Source organism: Hemicordylus capensis, chromosome 6 (genome assembly GCF_027244095.1).
Source record: "Hemicordylus capensis ecotype Gifberg chromosome 6, rHemCap1.1.pri, whole genome shotgun sequence".
Classification (NCBI taxonomy): domain Eukaryota; kingdom Metazoa; phylum Chordata; class Lepidosauria; order Squamata; family Cordylidae; genus Hemicordylus; species Hemicordylus capensis.
In genome coordinates, this window is record NC_069662.1 from 142,875,493 (window position 1) to 142,898,004 (window position 22,512).

A 22,512-nucleotide genomic window follows, 5' to 3' on the forward strand; every position below is an offset into this window, starting at 1 on the left:
GTGGCAGGTTTTTGAGCAGCCAAGTAGGGGCAGTGGGGGGGAGCGTGTTTCACTTCTTTCCCTGGCTACAAAAGACCTTTCTGCTTGCAGAAATATGATCTAGATCGTGATCCACTGCAGCCATAAGAATGGGTTCTGTGCCTGCGTGGGACCATTCAGGCAGAATTGACTACTTCCTCGAAGTGTGTAGCCCCGCCCCCTGAACATGGTACACTTGCTTAGATTAGGCGGGCTAGTATTTTCTCCTCAGTTCCTTTCTGACAGCCATTGTGTCACCACCTCGGACAGTTAGCTCCTCAGATCGATTATTTTGCTGTGGAAATTGAAAGAAAAAATGACAATTATTATTACTCTCTGACTTGGACCAAACCAGACTATTCTTACTATTTATGTTTCAATTCTGATCTACTATACGGATGAATTTTCACATACAGCTTCCAACTGTTACATCGATTTACTCTCAGAACTGACTTCAATTCAACTCTGAGTATTGTTTCTATTTTATTTACCCATTGTGGATATGAAAAAGACCTTTAAATGCTGTCTCCGCTGTAATTCAAAACTCCCCTCAGTGAACGAACATGAGCTCTGTCTACTTTGTCTGGGGGAGGAGCACAACACCTACTTGTAAGATTTGTCTCACCTTTTCCCATCAGGCTAGAGAAAATAGAGCCCTTCATTTGCAAGTCACCTTGTACAATGACGCCCTGTACCCTGGGACTCTGATGCCAGGGTCCCCAGCCAATGCTCCTGTAGCCTCGACATCAAGTACAGTACCAAGATCATTATCGGGCTCGATGTCGAAGTTGGCATCAGGATCTGCTGCCATGCAATCTAAAACCTCGATCCGAACTTCCTCAACGTCATCGACTGATACATTTAACACACCTAAGCCACCCTCTGATTTGACCCACCGAAAATGGCATATGTCCCTGCATTGGGCTGACAATGTCAAAGGGGTGCTGCCTCCCAAGAAACATCATGAAAAGGGTGCCGACTGATCGTGAACATTCCTCCACCCCTTCACGAGCAACACCTTCTCCAATGACTCTATAGTTGGTTTCGATCACCCCTCGATCTCATCCATTGACAACAGACGTTGTGGAGCTAAGTTCCTCTTCACCCACAGCTTGATGCCCTGCTTCAGCATTGACGGTAGCGACACACTCAATACCAGCTACGATACTGACCACTCAAGGCTGTGAACATTCCATATCACCCACAGTGACACCACTGCAGACTCCATCTCCAACTGTTCTCCGTGCCCAGCACACCTTTCGACCGACGTCCTCACCGGTTTCTTTTGAAATGAAAGTTGACAAACCTGACCCAGACTTAGCACAAGGTACTGCCCAACGCCTTTTTCACATGCTGGACTCCACTGAGAGTACTCCATCGGCTTCAGCCTTCTATGGATTCCTAAGCCACAGGGTCAACCCTGACAGGGATGGGACAACGTTCTTGATCCCAAGCATCCCAGGAATCTCGCTGTCCTGAGCTCGGGACGTGTATTTTCATATTGGAATCCAACAAAATCACAGACAGTACCTCCAATTCACAGTGAATCACCAAGCTTTCCTATGCAACATTCTCCCCTTTGGACTGGTAACGGCACCCCATGCATTTATGAAATGCATGGCCATGATCGTAGCACACCTCCGGTTGCAGGGACTGGTCCTTTTTCTATATCTCGATGACTGGCTCCTGACAGGAAGAGCAGAACATCAGTTAGCTTCACATATGTTGACAGCCCTGAGCCTTCTGGAGGACCTAGGCATCCTGGTCAACTGGACAAGGTCCAAGCACATAGCTTACATTACGGCGATTCTTGATGCAGACGCACAACGTGCATTTCTCCCCATGAAATGTTTCTTGCGAATCAGAGACTTAATATCAATCTTCATGGAGTACCCCAGAAAGAAAGCTCACGAGATACAGAAGCTACTGGGTCTGATGCCCTCATGCAATTCCACTGTGCACTTTGCCAAGCTTCATCTGCGACAGCTGCAGCTTTGGTTTCTGTCAGTTTTCAGGCCCAACGTCGACAATGCCCAAATGTTGCTGATGGTTCCAGATCCAGGGCTGCTTTCACTGTGACGGTGGACGAAGGAGACCAACCTTCTCACAGGAGTTCCCTTCCAAGAACCCAATGTCTGGCTACATGTCCCTGTCTCCTTTACCCAGCCTGACTAGGCTTATTAGGTCCAGCCTCAGAGCAGGGACAGGGAGGGAGTTGAGCATCATCCTGTGCCTCCTCCGTCCCAGGCTGATTGCTCCTTGTGTCTGCCCCTCTCCAGGGGCCCCTGACAATCTCCACCAGCCAGCCTCTCATTCCTGGCCAACTCTTTATATGCCTCCTCACAGGCTAAGCATCACCCACTGCCAATTACAGGGCCAATGCCCCTCTATATTACCTGTAATTGACTACCCTTTACAGCTGTTGCCAATGCCTCTCCCCCTTCTCCTTCCTCCTGCTCAGACCCCACTCTCTTCGGGAGACATGCCGCTGATGCTATCCTCGCACGCCTCCCCTTTGGCCTTATCAGGGCTCTACTCCTTCTCCACTGGACCGGAGTCCCTGCTTGCTGGCAGTCTTTCCTCCGTCTCTCCCTGGCTACCACCCGTCCCTGTCACCTTGGGCCCTCTCACCACTTTGTCCTCTGAGGTAAGGACAGCCAGCCTCACCAGACACCCAACCATCCGCCTGGGTCACAACGGATGCCTCCATGAGAGGCTGGGGAACTCATTGATGAGACCTTCACGCACAGGGCCTGTGGTCTCTGAGTCAGCGCAGAATGCACATCAACTTCTTGGAGCTGCTGGCAGTATTCTAGGCCCTCAAGTTTTTCAACTGTCACTGGCTGGCAAGTTAGTTCAAATCAGCCTGGACAGCACTACGGCAATTGCCTATCTAAACCACCAGGAAGGGACCATGTCCCACTCCCTTTGCATGCTAAACCTACAAATTTGGAACTGAGCCATTGCTCAACAGACAACCCTAATCGCCATCTACATCAAAGGTGTGGAAAACACCCTAGCGGACCATCTCAGCAGGCCACAACTTTTTCTGCAACAGCACAAATGGGAAATCAATTTAACATACCTCCAGTAGCTGGGGAAACCTGGAGATCGACTTGTTCACAATAGCAACTAACAAGAAGTGCTCCCAGTATTGCTCGAGGGCCAGCATCAGCTGCAACTCTAGAGGCAATGCCTTTGTTGTGATCAGTCAGGAACAGCTTTTCCTTTTCCCCTAAAGAGTGAAGCAGAAGTGAACCCTGTCCTGTCCGTCAGGCAGTGACCTCTAGGGATCAGCCACTCAGCACACGGTGACCGGGACATAGAGGGCCTGGCAGCAGAAAGTGAAGGGGTTCTTTGTCCTCAGAAGCAGCCAGGAAGGATATGAGAGAGGATGGGTGGAAGGCTTAGTGGGGGAGCTATGGAGTTTTGCACCTTATGGTCAAAGCTAGCCTGAAGAATTCTCCCAGGAAAGGACACCTGCACATCTTGGAGAGACACGATTGCAGGAAGCTTGAATTCTCTGCCAAAGATATGGTAAGTTCAGGAAGGAAGCCAGAGCTTAGGCTTCAGGGAAAGGTTTAGCCAGGGAACTGTGTGTTAGGCAGCCTGCGTTAGATTATTTTGATTTTGTGTATTGCAAGCCCTTACAGCTGGTTTATTGTGTTTTTATCTGTAACGTAACAAGCTAAGAGCAATGCTAGCCTGAGCCAGCTTGCATTTATGTTCTATGCAATTTTCTTGCATTTACAGTATGTTCTATGCAACTGAGTAACCACGATTTTAAAAGTGTGCCACTCCAAACAAACCAGCCAGAGTGCTTTTTGCAAGTAATCTTGTAAAGTACTGAGTGTTTCTTTTTCCTGTAACAGAAGCTGCTAGAGCCTCAGACCGAAGAAGTCTGTAGTCTTTTGGTTAAAGTTTTCTCTTTTTATGCTTTGTAATTTCACCTGACTCTGAGTGGATTTTTAACTCAGAAAAAAGGGTTTTTACTCTGGTGCAGACACGCCTCAAAGTTAATTGTTCAGCAACCTACCAAGTTTCTTCACGTGTAGGTTGCATGCAGGAGATTTTTGTATTTTTCCATTTGGTAAAAGGATAAGAAAGTCTCCCTGGACACTCACCCAAATCCAGGGAGGAGTTAAACTCTGTAATTAGGGTGTGGTGCCAGTGAATCAGCTACTGATGAAGTTTTAAGTTTTACTAGAGGAACAGCCTTTGTTGAGCAAACATGGAGGGAATGAATCAGTATTTTTCTTTCCCTCACATGGGCTTGCTCTGAGACAAAGGCTGGGCTTAAATCCGCCATTCGCTACAACTTTCCAATTCCACTAGGATCAAAAGTTTCTGTATATCTTGCCTCCTTACCCTCTGCTGAACAGAGTTCTGGCAAAAATCTTGAAGAAGGCTGCAAATTGTATATTGCTTGTTCTGTGGTGGCCCTGACAGCCATGGTTTCAACAGGCACTCAGGCTGTCGAAGGGTCGCCACAGACGTCTGCCTCAATACAAAGATCTTCTAACTCAGGAAGGTCAACGGTTCCATCATCCTGACCTGAAAACTCTCAATCTGACTGCCTGAAGGAAAGGCTCTTAAGTGATATCCTCCTCAACGAAGGCAAAAAATCAACTCGGGTCAACTATAACAGCAAATAGAAGCGATTTAGGCTGAATGCACAGTTTCAACCGTACTCCACCACTTCTCGCCAAGTGCTACTGTACCTTACAACCCTGAGGCAGCAGAAGTTGGCCAACGTTTCTATCAAAGTTCATCTGGCCGCTATTTCTACTCACCATTCCGGATGGGACAGAAAGACAATTTTCTCACACCCAGACTCCAAAAGATTCCTAAACAGTCTCAATAACCTCTACCCGCCTATTCAAAGGTCCACTGAACAGTGGAGCCTGTCCCTTGTTCTGTCTGCTCTACCGGAGCCTCCCTTTCAGCCCATGGCTACAGCGCTTCTTAAACTTGTAACACTAAGAACAGCTTTTCTCTTAGCCATAATGTCGGCTCGACGGGTCAGCGAACTAAATGCCCTTTGCATCAACGTGCCCTACACTAAATTTCATGAGGATAGGGTGGTGCTTCGCCTAGACCCTGAGTTTAGGCCTAAAATAGTTACTGACTTCCATATCAACAGTGACATTGTTTTGCCTACCTTCTTTTGAAATCCAACAACGGCTATGGAGCGTTCCTTGTATTCCCTGGATGAGGGGTGTGAGCTCATGTTCTACCGGCAGTTAACCAAGCCCTATTAAAAAACCCACACCTCTTCGTGTGCTACAAGGGCAAGGTGAAAGGTTGCCAGATTTCAAGACAGAGACTATCCTATTGGATTTTAGAACTCATTTTACTGGCCTACGAACATTAAAAGGTGGAGCCCCACAAAAGTATATGGGCCCACTCTACCAGGGCTTATGCTACCTCTGTGACCCATATGGCTGGCATCAAGCTCAGGGACATCTTCACTGCAGCTACCTGGTTCTCTGAGCATACTTTTGTCAAGTACTATGCTTGGACCTTCGCTCTGCATCTCAGGCCAATTTCAGGAGGGGTGTGCTGAAAAGGGTCTTACCTTAGCATACTACACCCGCCTCAGACTGACAGCTCGTTAGCTACTCATTCTTATGACTGCAATGGATCAAGATCCAGATAAACAGGTTGCTCACCTGTAACCATTGATCTGGTAGTGACCCGTTGCGGTCATAAGACCCTCCCGCTGGCCCCACTGCAATATGCAAAGTGGCAAGACGTATGTTTATAGAACATGCAGAGCTACTTACTTTGTTGAACTATGGACTGGTTCCATACAATGACTGCATCCAAATTTCGGTTCTTCAGGAACTGAGGAGAAAACACTAGCCTGCCCAAACTAAGCAAGTGCCTCACGTGCATGGGGTGAGGCTAAGCGTTTCAAGGAGCTAGTCAATTCTGCCCGAATGGTCCCGTGCAGGCGCAGAACCCATTCTTATGACTGCATTGGATCACTACCAGATCAATGGTTACAGGTGAGCAACCTGTTATTCCTGAGAGCCACGTGTCCCTCAGTAACATATTCCTGCAAGGTCTTTTGCAGTGAGCAGCAAAAATTGCACCCCTCCCCACAGCTGAACAAAATGCTTTTGCTGCCAGGATGCTGAAGACGCCCTGTGAATGCACAGTCCTTCTTGGGTCCACCCACTGCTGCACAGTATGTTTATTTGTTTGGATGTATTCACCCAATCTATATAAACCGAGGAAATCCACACCGTGAGCAGTTTCCAACCATTATGATCCCCAGGCGCCCACAATAAACAATTACTAAATGAGGTACCAGTCCTACTGGCTTCAACAGGATCACCTCCTTTTTTAATTTCACACTGAATTTTAACAGAATCCAAATATTTTGCATCATTCAATCCAAATAAAAATATATCATACCATGAGCAAAGCCTACTGACATCCACATGGCAATCAGGTCTGCAGTCTCAGACAAGACTCTAGAGAAAAATGCCTGAAATCACACACATTTTAATCTTATAGTCTTTCAGCTAAAATTTGAATGGCAGAACACTGAAACCTTACAATATATTTTATAACAAGACTTGTAATCTCTAATTCTAAATTTAGGAACAAGCTAGGCATGCTGCAGAAGCTCAGTGATCAGGATCTCCCATAGTTTGGATGCCTCCTTTTTAAAAACAAAAACAAAACAATTAGTATGGCACCTCTACATTTACCCTGGCAGAATTAATATCTTCAGGGAAGTTTTGCATCAGGAAGAGGTTAATCCCCCTCTGTGCCGCCTCTCTCATGTCCATAGTTGTTATATGGGCCTGCTTATAAGTAAGAGAAAGAGAAAGTTCTTGATCTCAGACATCCTACATCACATCAAGTTCAGCTCCAAGGTGGCTCAAAATGGTGTCTTCTACCTCTGTGTTCTTTATATGTTGCTGTATAAGCAGCATTTGTTGACAAGAATGTTTATGGAAACACAAAGTCTTATAACTTATCAGTTATTTGAGTCATTCACTTACCAGGTATCTGTTCGAATCATTCATATCTATTGTTGGAAAGTGTTCATCTATGACAAAGTCTACCAGCGTCCTGAATCACAAATAAAAATTTTCTTCCATCAAAGTCAGTTTTAAAACACTAAGGTAAAACTGTATTTGTTAGCTGGAAAGGTTCCCTTTTAGAGATGATGATGCCTTTCTGAGTTGGATACTCTTATAGGGATGTGCAGACTGGCTCGAGGTCGAGCCAGTTCACCATCGAACAGGACAGGCTTGAGGGCTTGTCCTTGAGCTGAGACCTCTGAGCTGACACAGAGCCAGTTCGGGGGTTCTAAGTTTAAAAAAAAAACAATTTAAAAACTATTAACACGCATTGTTGGGGTGGCGGCTGCCATGGGGTGGGGTGGGTATTTGCCATTCCCCCTCCCCCCACCAGCCTTCTCCCATTCTTAAAAGGGCTGGTTTGGTCCATTTGGGGGCCGTTTCAGCCCTTCCTCCACTGGCGGCAGGCATTTTGGAGGCCCGGCCACACAGAGGCCCATTCAGCACACATGGCGTCCGAGGCTGGCGGGGGGGAGGGGAGATGGCAGAGACCCCTCTGCAAGCTGCTGCCGACCCAACAGTGTGTGTTAAAAGTTTTTTTAAAAATTAAAACTTAGAACCCCTGAACTGGCTCGAATTCAGCTGAGAGTATGTTCAGAGGACACAAAACCAAACATGCCCAGTTCAGTTCGAGTCAGGTTTTGTGCACATCCCTACATTTTTTGGTCAAGAAGACTGATTAGATTTAGGGAGAGTATCTGGGTTATAAGAGTGTGGATTTTAAACAGTGAGACATGAAACACTGAAGTTGATGTCTGTACACTGAAACGTCTGTTCTTTATTTGTAGTTTTTAATTTGCTTTTAATCTACACAATAAAAAGGTCTGGAGAGAAGAATTTGGTCTAGATCCATTATGCATATTGCGTCTCCAGTATATCAGCTAATTCAAGAAGACTGTGCTGGTTTTATAGTCAGATTCTAAATTCATATTATAAAAGCTCCATTTTCCTCTCTAGGCCTCCTGTCCAAGTGAGTTCCAGTTCAGAGTGCTTGTACCTTGTGCTGGGCCTTTGGGACAGACTGGGGATTCTGTTGGTATACTACCCACCCAAATGACCAGCTGTCTCCCTGCCTAAGCTCATGGAAGTTGTCTTAGATTTGGTGTTGAGGATTCCCAGAATGATTGTTCTGGGTGACTTCAACATCCATGCTGAGGATGCCTTGTCTGGGGCAGCTCAGGATTTCATGGCTGCCATGACAACTATGGGGCTGTCCCAACCTGTTGTTGGCCCAACACATGAACTGGGACACATTCTGGATTTGGGTTTTTTCCTACTGGACAGGAGGATGGTGATTTGAAAGTGGGAGATATGTCATCTATGCCCTTGTCATGGTCAGATCACTTCCTTCTGAGGTTTAGAGTCTTAGCAGTTACACCTCTCTGTAATGGTGGGAGACCTATAAAAATGGTCCATCCCCAGCGACTGATGGACTCTGATCAATTCCTGAGGGTTTGGGGGGATTTTCCAGCTGGTATAGCAGGCACTCCATACTAGTTGCTCTCTGGAATTGAGAGGTGGCTCTAGCAGTCGACACGATTGCTCCCAAGTGCCCTCTCCCGCAAAGCAGAGCCAATGCAGAACCTTGGTATACAATTGAGCTGAGGGTGATGAAACAAGCTGGGAGATGGCTGGAATGTAAGTGGAGGAAAACTAAACTCGGGGTGAGTGAACACAGATTAGGGCTCATTATCGAGCCTACTCTGTGACAGTGATGGGACATAAGAAATGTGTTTTTTCATCCACCATTGCATCCTCTCAATGGCGTCCAATGAGGCTCTTCCAGGTGGTGCAGGGCCCTGGGCAGGATGCATTAGAACCTTTGGTAGCATGCTGTGATGCATTCGCGCTGCACTTTGAGGGTAAAGTCGCTCACATTCACCATGAGTTGGACACTATGGCTGATGCAGGATCATTGGGAGAGGTGCCCAGAGTAAAACCTGGCCTAGTTTTGCTGGAGGAGTGTTTAGTCAGGTTTGGCTGACCACATGCATGCTTGACCCTTGCCCTTCATAGCTTATTAAATCTAGTAAGGAGAGAATTTTTAGCTTGGTCCAGCAGGTTCTAAATGCTTCATTGGGAGAGTCAGTGGTCCCAGCTTCATTGAAGCAAGCTATTATTTGACCACTCCTAAAGAAACCCAGTCTGAACCCAGATAATGTAAACAATTATAGGCCTTTGGCCAATATTCCCTTTTTGGGCAAAATACTTGAGTATGTCATGGCTGACCAGCTCCAGACACTCTTGGAGCAAACAGACTATCTGGATTCATTGCAATCAGGCTTCAGGCCCGGCTTTTCGAACAGAAACTGCTTAGGTCGCCCTGTGGGATGACCTATGTAGAGAGAGAGACAGGGCGAGTACAACCCTGTTAATTCTCTTGGATCTCTGTGGCTTTCGATACCATTGGCCATGGTATCCTTTTTGATAGGCTGGCTGAGTTGGGTGTGGGAGGGACTGCTTGGAGGTGGTTCCACTCCTACCTCAAGGCCCATCCCCCAAAGGGGGTTCTGGGGGACTACTACTATAGCAGTTATGCTATGGAGTTCCGCAAGGTTCCATTATTCCCTTATGCTGTTTTAACATCTACATGAAGCTGCTGGGAAAGGTCATCAGGAGATATGATGAGATGTCATCAATATGCAGATGACTCTCAGTTGTATCTCTCTTTTTCATCAGACGCAGGTGAAGTAGTGACTGTCCTGAATCGGTACTTGGATGCAGTAATTGACTGGATGAGGGTGAATAAGCTGAGACTCAGTCCAGTCAAGACTGAAGTACTGTTGGTCGGCAGTTCTTCTGCCTGGGTGAATGATGTTCTAGATGGGGTTGCACTCCCCATGAAGGACCAGGTTGGCAGTCTGGGAGTGCTCATCGATCCAGCATTGTTTGTCACTAGAGGCTCAAGTAGCCTCTGTGGCTCAGAGCACCTTTTATCAGCTTCAGTTGATACACCAATTGCGACCTCACCTAGACAGAGATAGCTTGGCCACAGTTACTCACGCTTTGGTAACCTTTGGCTTAGATTACTGCAATGCATTGTACATGGGGCTGCCTTTGAAAATGGTCCGGAAACTGCAGCTGGCATAAAACAGAGCTGCAAGATTATTAACTGGGACTGGACATTCTGATCATATTATGCCAGTGCTTTGTCAGCTGCACTGGCTCCCAGTCCATTTCCGGGCCCAATTCAAAGTTCTGATTTTAACCTTTAAAGCCCTAAATGGCTTGGGACCGGGTTATCTGAGAGAGCATCTTGCCCTGTATGTCCCTATCCGTACCTTAAGATCTTCAGAGGCCCTCCTCGAGGTGCCCTGCCAAACGAGGTGAGGCAGGTGTCTACCAGGGAGAGGGCCTTTTGGGTGTTTGCACTCTGTTTACAGAACAGCCTCCCCAGTGAGGTTTGCCTGGCTTCATCACTTTGTTCTTTTAGACACCAGGTAAAGACCTTTTTGTTCACACAGGCCTTTTAAATTCAAGTTTTCAAATTTGTTCTGATTTTTAACTAATTTTAAAATGAGTTTTTAAGTTGTTTTGTATTGTATTTTGTATTTTCTTTTAACCTTTTTCTCTCTCTTATGATTTAATGTGTTATGTATTTTATTGTATGTTTTAATCCTCTGTTGTGAGCTGCCCAGAGAACAATTTGTTATGGGGAGGCTAACAAATAAAGTTGTTTATTATTAATTATATTATTAATTATTATTTTTATTATATTGAGGTCATTCACACAACCAAATGGGGTGGGGTGGGGCTTGAGGGAAGGGAGGACCCTACCTACCTTCTTCTAGATGATTGGAGCCTCTTTGAGACTCTGCTGCTTGTGTGTCCACACAACTGGTGTGGCAGCAGATGCTCGAAGTGGGATCGGAAGTCATAACTCAACCCACAAAGCACTATGCAGGCAGCAGAAAGACAGCCCTCGCCAATGCAGCTCCTCTCCCTGGTCATGCTACAATCCATAGCTGCCACTCTCGGCGGCTATTTCCAGAGCCCAGGTGCGGCAGATGACCAGAAAGTGAGGTAGGACAGACTCCTTTTTTCTCCTACCTCACCTTTTGCCCAACTAGTGGATCTGGGCTACCTGGTTCTGCAGCAGCTGGGTTGGGAGCCCTCCTGGTCACCCAGACAACACAGGCTACTTGGGTAAACTCTGTCCTAGACAAGCAGCTCATGTCATGTGAACAACCTCATTGAATCTTCACAAAATGTGGTTCTTCAAATTGTGTGTTATGCCTTATTTGGATGGATCTCTTGAATGGTTTCAGAACATTTTCAGGAAAAGAAACACTTGTTTCTTAAGTATATAATGGGAAAACTTCCCAGGTGCCTAATAATCTAGGTACCTAAAATATAATTTGAGTACCTTTGTTTTTTTTAATAGTTTTCCAGTCCCTGCACAAGACTGCCATCTGAAAATGTGATGCTTGCTCTTGTGAACATAATATTTTCCAACCTTCTACATTTGCTTCCACATACAACCATAAATATCCATAAATAATGTAACTGCACAAAATATTATTTGTCAGGTTCCAAAACACTGCTCAACCAGTTCTGCATGCTCAAGGATGTTATTGCCTTTAGTGTGTTTTTAACTGTTGCACTGAAAAAGAATTTCAAAACAAGGGAGCTGCAAAAAGCACATTGTGATATGGCATGGTCAGAGATCTCTGCTGTTCAAAGGAAGAAAAACACCAAAAATACTACTGGGTGAGCAGGAGCCCTTTAATTTCTTATCACAAAAGCTGCCAATATCAGTGACTTCAGTTGCTATACAGGAATTTATAGCATCCCCTTATAATTTAAGAAAATGGTTTATGCTTCAAAAGGAAAGGGTTTTTTTATTAACATGCCTTTCAATTTTGCAAGCTAGATTTGTCTGCCCCCCCCCACCGCTTTGTAATTCTTTCTGCTCCAAGGGAAATTATGTTGCACTGTTGACATTGTTATAACTAAAACTAACTGAAATTCAGAAGCTTCCGAAGTCTGTAAGTCTAATCATGCAAATGCTTAGTTCAAACATGACATGGCAAGCCTAATATCATGCAAATGCAATGGCCCGTTTTGAAGGGAAAATACTCTCTGCCACATATCTTCCTTACATTAAATATTTAACTGTGAGAAAACAACAAATAAATTCAACTGTATAGTCCCTCTGCAATTTAAAAAAACCCCACACCCTGTTAGCGATACCCCCCCAAAAAAACCCCAAGTATTCAGAGTACTGTTCAGCTATCCAGCATATGGTTGCCTAAATATATGATTCTGGTACCTAGGAATATTGAAATACATTTAAAAAGCGTCACAAAGTTGGAAATGTTTTTCAATTCCTTTTAATACTGGCAAGAATCCAAAAAGGCCTGTATGTGAGTACAAAGCACTCTTACACACAGCCACACATGTAGCAATCAAGTTTGCTTCCTTCTTCTGAATCACATACTGCCGCTTTGGAGAGCCACTTGACCTAAAGAGGAAGATTTGGCAAAGGGTGGGGTTGTGAGTTTGTGGTAGGAACGGAAGGGCTGAAAATGCCTTATACATGTGGCTGCTTGGATCTCAGCTATTGCACTACCTGGATATAAGAACTGCTACAACAGACTTTAATTCTAACCTTAATAAATCCAGTTCTCCAGAATGAGCTAAAATTTCCAATGATCCTATTCGAAACCATGATTTGGAAACTCGCAGAACTATTGCACCTGAAACACAAGTATATGCATATGTTAATAAATAAAAATATGCTTCAGTGTGCACACAGAGCTCTCTGTTTGTAGATTCAAGCATTCACTTTAATGAAGAAAACAAATCTTCAAATACAATGGAATAATCATGCAGCTGTATTCCCTTCATTGACAGAAACTGGGGAATCTTTGTGACGGGGGAAAGAACCATTAAAGCAATGGTCAGTTTCATTCAGCTAATAGTTCAATATTCCTCCAGTGACTGAAGGTCTGATCTGTGCCCACTACAAACAAGGAAATTATTTAGCTCCTCACCTTTGTCACCTGAAGATGTTCAGGTGATAAATCTAACAGCAGAAATAATAAGATGCTATGAAACCAAATAGCTGAAATACACGATATACAAATGAACAAATCAAAAGCAGGAGGAAAAACAAAAAAGCTAACTGAAGGGTATGATTTATTACAAAGGAAAGACTGTACAGCAGTGCAAGCCTACAGCTGCTCAAATTCTGGCTGACAATCAGAATTGTACTCAATTCTAGCTTTCAAACTCTGGTTAGAAACTCATTTAAAAGAACCCAAAGTGTTTTTGGCCTCCAAAAAAACAAAGACTGTGTGCTAAATGCAGCCTTGCTCTGGGTCTCAAAGGCAAATATCAAAGAAAGTTTAACACTGATATAACTCCAGTGAAGTCAACAGCACAACACATCAGTGCTGGAAGGATCATGGTTGTGATTTATGACATGTACAGAATGCACAATATTTGTGTGCATTCTAAGAAAACGTTAGCTGGAAACCAGTGTTACCAAATAATAATTTGAACTGCAATGATTACCTCTTTCTTTCTTAATATTCCCATTGTAGAAACGATCTCTCCAAACATCATCATCACTTACAACTAAACTGTACAAGAAGAGGAATTACACAGTTAGCACGAAGCAGGTTAAAATTGTTTCAGGGCTGTGTTCTAGAAAGTGGGGTAGGGGACAAACTTTCAAACACAAATAAGCCAACTCTTGCTACATTGGGTAATAGCAGACAGGGATGATTCACAGAATTATCATGGGGCGGGGGGAGGGGAGGAGTGGCTTGGGAGGAAGGACTTGCAGTGGAAAAGTGGCTGGCAGGGAAAGGGTTGAGCACTCTTTCCCTCCACTCCAAATCGCCCTTTCCTTTCCAAAGCTAGTTTGCCCCAACAGAAGTGGCCATCAAAATTCTGTTATACAAATCTGTATGTCAGATGAGGTTGCTCCATCAGCAATATCTTTCATATCAAGCCACAGCTCCATCTGACTGAGAAACGTTACTACATAGTGACTTTGCAGACTCCTCATCCCCACCCCCATAACCTTTTCAGCACTGATCAGGCAGAAGGCCAAGATATAAGCTCCTGCCTATGAGAACAAGGGCAATGAATGGGGCATGCAAAGGCAAGAAGCTTGGATTGCATGCTCGCCTAGGGCAGTCATGGATATTGTCTGAAAGGTCTTTCTTCTTCAGGAGTAAATAAAACACTCCATGTTACTTTATAATAACAAATGGTATGGCAGCAGATAGCGCCACTTTACAAGAGAGTCAGTCAGATTGCTGTTGGGCCATTGTTCATGGTGATGAATGACCAAGCATTTCTGCAAAGAGAAAACTCGTCAGAATGCAACCCTGCAATCATGGGCTTCTTTCACTGCTATTAGTAATCCTGCAAAGAGACTAAGGCAGTGGAAGCCAAGAAAATAAATAAGGGAGCAGAAAACAACACTAATATGCATCACAAGAAAGCAATATGGGCAAGTAAACATGGAGGGTGAAACCTATAGTCTTGCCAGTATTTTTTGCTCTTTTTTAGTATTCTGTGTGCCTATAATCTCATTTCCCTTTAATGTGCATAAAATTAGAAAACAGAGTGCCTCAAATGTGTGTGTGTGTGTGTGTGTGTGTGTGTGTGTGTGTGTGTGTATTCACTCATTTCCAAGTCTGGGTGTTTGAATGCAAGTCTGAGATACCCTCATATTTGAATTAATACTTCAAAGTCTATGTTCATCATAATGCATTAAACATTAAAAAAAATACATTGAAACTTCTCTGGCACTACTTGCACAACAACATCTTTTTTCTCTACAGTAATTAAACTAGAGGCATATCTACAAAGGTGGATCAGAATGACTTTAAAGAACTAAAGGTGATTAAAAGCTGTTATGAAATCAGTTAAGTAACGTTAAATGATTATGAATCTGTAATCTAAAGCTCCAGTATCCAAATTCATACATGCCAGCCACAAACGTCCGTATGAAATTATGTGAAGAAAGCTTAGTATGAACTAGACTGTATATGACAGTATATAATCACTGGTACCACTTTATATAAACTATAAATAAAATGAATAATTATAATCAGTCCTTCACATTTTGGTCCGAAGCCCATATATATATATATATATATATATATATGTATATGTATATGTATATATATAGCTGAAAGGTCTGATAGTTCTTAATTAAAAGCTCCAGGTGTGCTCAATAGAGTAATCTAAAGCCAAAAGTGACTGTGGCTCTCTCCATGTATGAACTGAATTTCTTTATTATGGCCAGAGGCCAGCAGAAAAAAATTAACACCATCGACAGTACAGGCAGATTCGTTATCCACGGATCTGAGTATCCGCGGTTGGGTAAAAGACATTTGCCCTCGGCATACTCACGAAAAAGGGGGAAAACACACGGACCTCATGTATCCATGGGTTGGGGGTGGCTGGAAATGACCACAGTCTTGGGGGGTGCTGCCACGGCCACAAGGGGGGCACCAGCAGTTCCTCATCCCCCCACCAGCCTCACCCTGGTCTCCAAAGGGGGGTAAGTAAAAAATAATATATATATTTTAAAAACTCTAGAACCCATGAACCGGCCCTGAGCTGGCCTGGGCGGGTTCAGCTCGACCTCAAACCAAACCAGTTCGATGTCGAGCCGGTTTGCACATCCCTGTTATGATCTGCTAAAAGAAATGATACATAAAAATCATCAGAATGACAGGGAAATTCCAATAAAAAAGGAGAAATCAGACTATAGTGTAGGTCGAAATAAAATGTACAATATAAAAGCACATGCATTATCAATTCAGTTTTTTTCTGCACCACAAGGACACAAATTATGTACAGTGGGGATTTTAAAGTATCTGCCCTCCAGGAGCACTGAAGAGAGGGCATTAAATTGTGCTCCTGAAAAAGCCCAGCAATAATTGGAATGTGTGAGGGTAGAAAGGTAAGCAGCCATGGCTCTCTCCGTCTTACTTGGTGTCCCGCAAAAAATGGGTATTCATCTCAAATTAAACTAGAGCTCCAAATCTAAGAGTCTTTGCATAATTAATTCTTTGACCTTCTCCCTCTTTAGCATGTACAGGGTATCCAGAGACAGGTCACAAGTAAACATTTTGTGGGCGATACATTTCCATCAACCAGAGTGAACATTATCACTCAGGCTAAGAGGGGCTAGCTCCATAGGTGTACAGTTGAGTCTGTACCAATAACTTGATATCTGGCAAGACCTGCTTCGAACCTCAATGCTGCATTTAGCAACACACTTAGGAGTATTAAAGAGGGATCTAAGAAACCTAGATTGCACACTCTTAGCAGCCCAAAGTTGGTGTATGAGCTCAATGGCAACCCATATAGAAGTTGTGCCAATGACTTTGCCTGAAATAGTTTAATAGTGGCAGGCAGGAAGCTATTTCCTTGCATATAATAGTACCTTATAATTGCTGTCGCACTCTTTTGGGCAAGGTCAGAAACATCGTTGACATGTGTGGCCCTCTTCCCATTGGCCTGGAATACAACACCAAGATATTTAAAGGTGTTGACCTGTTCAGTTTCATGGTTGTCAATGGCCCACTTGTAAACTTAAGGTCTATTGGGAAAGACCATTAGCATGTTTTGTTTTGTTTTATAACTGATCATCAGGCATTCCTCTTCACAGTGTTGAACCAAAGTGGCAATGGCTCGCTTCAAACCCACTTGTGTTTGAGACAGAATGACCACATCATCCACATATAGAATTGGAAGTCACCTATTTGACAATTTAGGAGCACGTAGATCTAAACTTTGTAGTCGAAGAACAAGCGAATTAATATATTAAACAAGGTTGGGGCCAGTGTGCATCCCCGGCTAACACCTCTGAAGGTAGAGGCTCTCTCTCTGAATAGTCCAATTCACACTGAGCTTTCTCTATATAAACTTGTACACAGGAGGGACTGAGCTGAATAAATACAGAGTAGATTTGCATGGATGAACTGGCCCTACGTCTCAAAGAAAACTCAACATCAGTGTGCAGTATTTCCACTTATTTTTGTTCTTAGATGCCCTTATTATAGACCATTCACATAAATACTGTTGGCATCATGTGGCTGAAAGGAGACAGAATGAACCTGGAGGTTTTTCACACATGGCTCTATGCCCCGGGGTATCTGAAGAGTGAATCTGCTTTGCAGCAGATTCAAGGCAATTCGAGGGATTAGATGGACCATTGGCATAGCCATCAGCACCTCCTTCGCATAGCCATCAGCACTTCCATCAACATCTTCAGAGAAAGCAGAAGCCTCCGAGTATTTTTCAAAAGCTGCTGGAAACAGAGAATTTTTTTTACCCTGGACATAACTGGCTAAGCCAGAATTCGCAGCCTCGCAGCCTCCTTTCGGTTGAAAACAAAGCCCTGTCTGTCCTGGTCCCTGATAGCCCACAGGGAGGTCGGGTTAAATCTAGCAAATATGTGGACTGGCACATTCCAATCAGGAGTGGATTCAGAGGGAAAGCCCTGTCTGTAAAACCACTTGGGGAGGTATTCTTATACCTAAAGGGATTATTTTCCCCATATGAATCTGCCAGGGAGGTCCTCTTGAGCATGCCTCCTCCCCATTTCCTGAGGTTTGGTTGTTATTTATTTATTATTTATTCGATTTCTATACCGCCCTTCCAAAAATGGCTCAGGGCAGTTTACACAGAGAAATAACAAATAAATAAGATGGATCCCTGTCCCCAAAGGGCTCACAATCTAAAAATAAGCAGGAAATAGACACCAGCAACAGTCACTGGAGGTACTGTGCTGGGGGTGGATAGGGCCAGTTTGTTGGAGATGAACTTCCAGTGCATCAACCTTTTGCACCAACTGTCCTAATGACCACTAGGGGCATTGTGAGTAGAGACAGTGAGTAAGGGTCTCCCTATCTGGCCCTACTCGATGACCCCTGAACTGACTCTGCAGCATTTCCTGTGCTGAGTCACAATCCTTCTTTTCTTCCTAGAGAGCAGATGGAAACATCTCTCTATCTCTCCTTACCTATCCATTATGTAGTCCTTTAGATTAGATATAGGTCTTTCCTATCCAAGTGTATTTAACCAATAAATATTTAATGTTTAGTTATACAAGGATCTCCATGTGTTTTCTCTAAATAGCTGCAATATCCAAACCATCCTTTGCTACCTACTCTGTAACTGGAGTGTGTGCTCATTCCTTAGTGCTCTGCTGTTTTACCTATTGTGGGTAAAAATCAACAACTTCTAAGACAGTTACTCTCCCCCTGATAAATAAAGAGAATCACCATGTTAAAAGGTGCCTCTTTGCCAAGTTAGCAGGGGTTAGTGACACAAGGGGGCATTCTCTGTCCCGAGAGATTCATCTGACGCCCAATCTACTTGCCTTCCAACCTTTAACAAAGACCTGGCTTTTCCAGCCAGTTTTAAGTTAGCTGCTTTGAGTTTTTATTTGCTGGCTCTCTTGTTTGTGATTGTGTTTTGTGCTGCATTATCTATATATATAATTCGCTTATGGATGACCAAGTTGAGGACTACATCAGGAGCCGTGCAGATGCCTGGAAGCATTGCCTGGGGAGGGAGCAGCAGCGAGGGAGGCTGGCAGGACCCGGGATCAGCAAAAAAGACTTAGGGAACAAACAGAGGCAGAGGAAGAAGCGAGGCTGACAGAGGAAGCAGGGAAGGATTCAGAGGCAAGAAAATGGGGAAGGGAAGGAAAAAGGAAGAAAGCCAGCAAGAGAAGGTACGAGGGGGTGGCCGAGGTGGAAAGGCAAACAGAGGAAGGCAAACAGAGGAAGGCAAACAGAGGAAGGCAAACAGAGGGCCGCTGGCATATTTGGGGGGGGGAAAGAAAAAGAAAGGCTGCAGAAGCAGGAACGAGGGAGCAGCTGGGGCGGGATGTGGGGAACGGCAGGCGCGAATCGGCCGGCAAACTCAGGATGGCTGGGGCCAGTTATCTGCTTTGCAAGCGGCGGGAAATGTGCAAACGGCAGAAATGGCGTGCCTGGCCTTCAAATGGGCCCATTTGTTCTGTGCAGGACAGGTACTGCTAACGGGGCTGCTGGCGGCTAAGCTAACAGAAGGAACGAACGAAGACAATGTTGGAGACAGCTACAGTAAATCTATTGAATTATAGCAATGGGTGATCGTCTGAGAGGGCTGTGTGAGGGCCATTAAAACCGTTGGAATTGTGAGGGCGTGCTGTTAACCTTCTTCCTGCCATTGTTCCCAGCCCGCCTCCCCCACAGCCACTCTGTCACACCCCACACCTCAAAGAAAAAAACCAACAACTACAACAAAAAACCACCACTCCCAGTCACTCCTTCAAAAAGCTGTGGGCGGGGGGGACAGAGCGAGCAAGAGAGCTGTAGGGGGACAGAGCGAGCGAGAGGGCTGGGGAGAGACAGAGCGAGTGAACCAAATTCTCGCAACATAACTCCAAAAAGTAAGTAAACTACCGCACAGATGCTCTGTGCGGGTTCAGCTAGTAATCCTTACTTTGTTTTAACTTATGTATTTGTTGTGGTTTTCAACTATATTTGCAAACCACTTTGAGCTTCCTTCTGATTGGAAAGGCATGATATAAATTATCTTACTAAATACATGTGATTAAAAAAAAATTACCACCACCACCACAATATACATATTGCACTTCAATTTTGTGACGTATTTTCCAAGTCTTTCTTCATTATTATTATTCCAATTTCACCAATGGGGCCAAATGATAGTTGCTTTAGTAAGAGAATTCAGGAAGAAGCAGGGATTTCAAAATTCAGATCATCTGTCAAAACCAAAATTCTGGCCACAGCATCACACTAGCAGGTCCACAGTTGAGGTCTCTTTATAAATGTGTAGTGACAGACACCACCATTTTAGCCTTAAAAAAGATACTGGGATTTAAGTGAAAAATTATATTCCTTGCTCCTAGCTGGCCTACATTCTTAATGCTCAGGCATCTTATGAACTGTGTAAAATGCACCATGAATATTTGTCATCAAATGCCCCTGTGTACTACATCACTCCACAAATTTCCAGAAACCCTAATCTATGAGAACTGAAGGTGCCAGATGAAAATATTCTTCTTATCTGGCATCCCTCCATGACTGGAGCTTTCTGTTGGGAACAGAAACACTGAGCTAATGGGGTGGGCTCATCTGTAGGCTGTTCTTGGATAAGTCACATGCTCGTTCTCACTCTTCTGCCAAGACTCAGCAAGAACTTTGTCAATGAACTGTAACAGTTGAAATACAACGGGCGTCCCATTAGCAACAATCTAGCTATCAGCTGGGGTTCTTCGAGTTAAGTATTTATGAAAAGGAGTCTGGAAAGCTATCTAGAGTACAGTCCCCCATGCTTCATTTCAATATAACAAGAGCTTCAAACACAGCATGCTAGACACAGAGGCCAAGAAATCGCTTGAACTCAGCAGACCTGGTATACAGAGTAAATGCTGGATATTGTCTTTGAATTGAACAACATATCACAGCGGCAACGAAGGAAGGTAATAAACGCTGCTAGAAGCTTTCCTGCTGATCCAGACAATCTTGTGGTTTTTGCATCAATCAGTGAATGGGGAGACCTTTTGTTGAAGCAATTAAGCAGGTTTTCCAATAGGTCATTCGCAGAAGATACACTACAACGGAGCAACGACTGGGGAGCTGTTCTACAGACTCTTGATAGACACAAAAGCCTGCACAGTCAGAAAGGGTCTTTAAGCAAGAGGGGGTTCTTAACCCTTCCTGCATCCACCAGTTATCCCTTGCAAATCTCTATTCCCACCCAAGGCTGGGAATCTATTCCCACTCTATTCCCACCCAAGGCCCTTCCCGTCCCCTGGTCTCCCTGCCCCCCCACCTCCAGGTTCCAGTTTCAAAGTCCAGCTGGGTAGAAAATAGACTAAGTCGGCCTCAGGGGGAAGATTTACAGAGAATTGTGAGGTGGGGGAAATTTAAAACACACTCCTATCTCCTCTGCAAGTGTGCATCCAGCAATGTGTGAACACACATGCACATTATAAGACAAACACAGATTTGGGAACTGTAAAAGCACTAATGCAATCTTCTGCAGTAGATCATTGGAATGATATATACATAAGTTTAAAGTCTAATTATGTGACGAGGGAACAAAATACCTGGCTGCTCTGCTGGTGGGAATTCCAAGATAGTGCATGGCCTCACTCCCCAAAAATTCTCGAACAGAAGAATGAAGCACAGCTCGGCCATCCCCATTCCTACAGAAAACAAAACAGGGGGGGGGGATATATGATTTCATTTTTCTAATCCCAAAAGAGAGAGCACCAAACTGCTCTCTGAATAGACAGAGAATTCGGAGACAATGCAGGAACTGGATGAAGCCTAAAAATATTAATGTAGGTATGACCATGTTTCTTCACCAGAAATGTTGACTCAAACAACTAAGATGTGCCCTCCACAGATGAACTCACATAATTTAAAAAAGACAGCACTCCAAAAACGGATAGGAATAGATATGATGCACCACCCTATGGTGCTTGCCGAGCAGATCGCATGAAGTTCTTTTTATGAGCTAGGTTAGCCCAAAGGTTCTTCCTCTACCTCTGACAGTGACTAGCGAGGTATCTCAGCTACACAGGCTAAGATAGTTATAGCCATCTCCTTTTTATCTATAGCGATTCAGCTTAGTTCGGTATAAATGTAACACGCTCATAGAAGATGACGGGTGGGGGGGAAGGATAACAATAACAGGTAAATAAGTGGTACAATCAAAACCAGGGAATGACATTCCAAGCAGCTGAAAAAAGCCACATACTGTACATGGGTTTCACAAAGTTATGCCTTGCTTTGATCAAAGAGAGTGCAAAAGTGACTATTTTTTCCAGCAAACTTCTATTTATTTATTTAATCATATTTATATACTGTCCCATATAAAATATCTGGGCAACTTACAATTAAAACTAAACAAGAGTTAAAACCTTAAATCATATAAAACAAATTAAAATAACCATCAATAAAACATTAAAACATTATAAACTAAAAGCCTGATATCATAGGTGTGTTTTCAAAAGTCGCTTGAAATTAGCCACAAATGGGGAGGTTCAATCTGGTATCATTTGGGAGCATGTTCCAGAGACCTGGGGCAACCCTAGAGAAGGCCTGTTTTGGGGTTGCCACCAAATGAACCGGTGGTAACAGCAACCGGACCTCCCCTAATGATCTTAATAGGTGGCAGGGTTCATAAAGAAGAAGGTGCTCTCTTAAATATCCTGGGCCCAAGCTTTTCCGGGCTTTATACATAATAACCAGCATTTCGTATTTTGCCCAGAAACGAATTGGCAGCTAGCATAGTTCTTTTAAAATAGGAATAATGTGGTCTTTTCGAGTAGCTTGAGACCAGCCTAGCTGCTGCATTCTGCACCTTTCCCATTATTCGCAAACAAAAAATA

The 22,512-nt window shown here is 44.0% G+C and overlaps 1 protein-coding gene across 9 annotated transcripts in view; it reads right to left on the bottom strand.

The window, feature by feature from the left end:
• The window catches only part of LOC128330086 (protein adenylyltransferase SelO-like), a 52,265-nt gene that overhangs the window by 19,010 nt on the left and 10,743 nt on the right, over window positions 1–22,512 (bottom strand). For all 9 annotated transcript variants that reach the window (XM_053262371.1, XM_053262370.1, XM_053262364.1 and 6 more), the window contains 5 exons: window positions 21,223–21,321; window positions 13,638–13,705; window positions 12,730–12,817; window positions 7,038–7,107; window positions 6,442–6,514 (listed from right to left, as the gene is read on the bottom strand). In XM_053262371.1, the coding sequence (XP_053118346.1) occupies window positions 6,442–6,514; window positions 7,038–7,107; window positions 12,730–12,817; window positions 13,638–13,705; window positions 21,223–21,321 (398 nt within the window). The remainder of the gene's footprint in view (window positions 1–6,441; window positions 6,515–7,037; window positions 7,108–12,729; window positions 12,818–13,637; window positions 13,706–21,222; window positions 21,322–22,512) is intronic.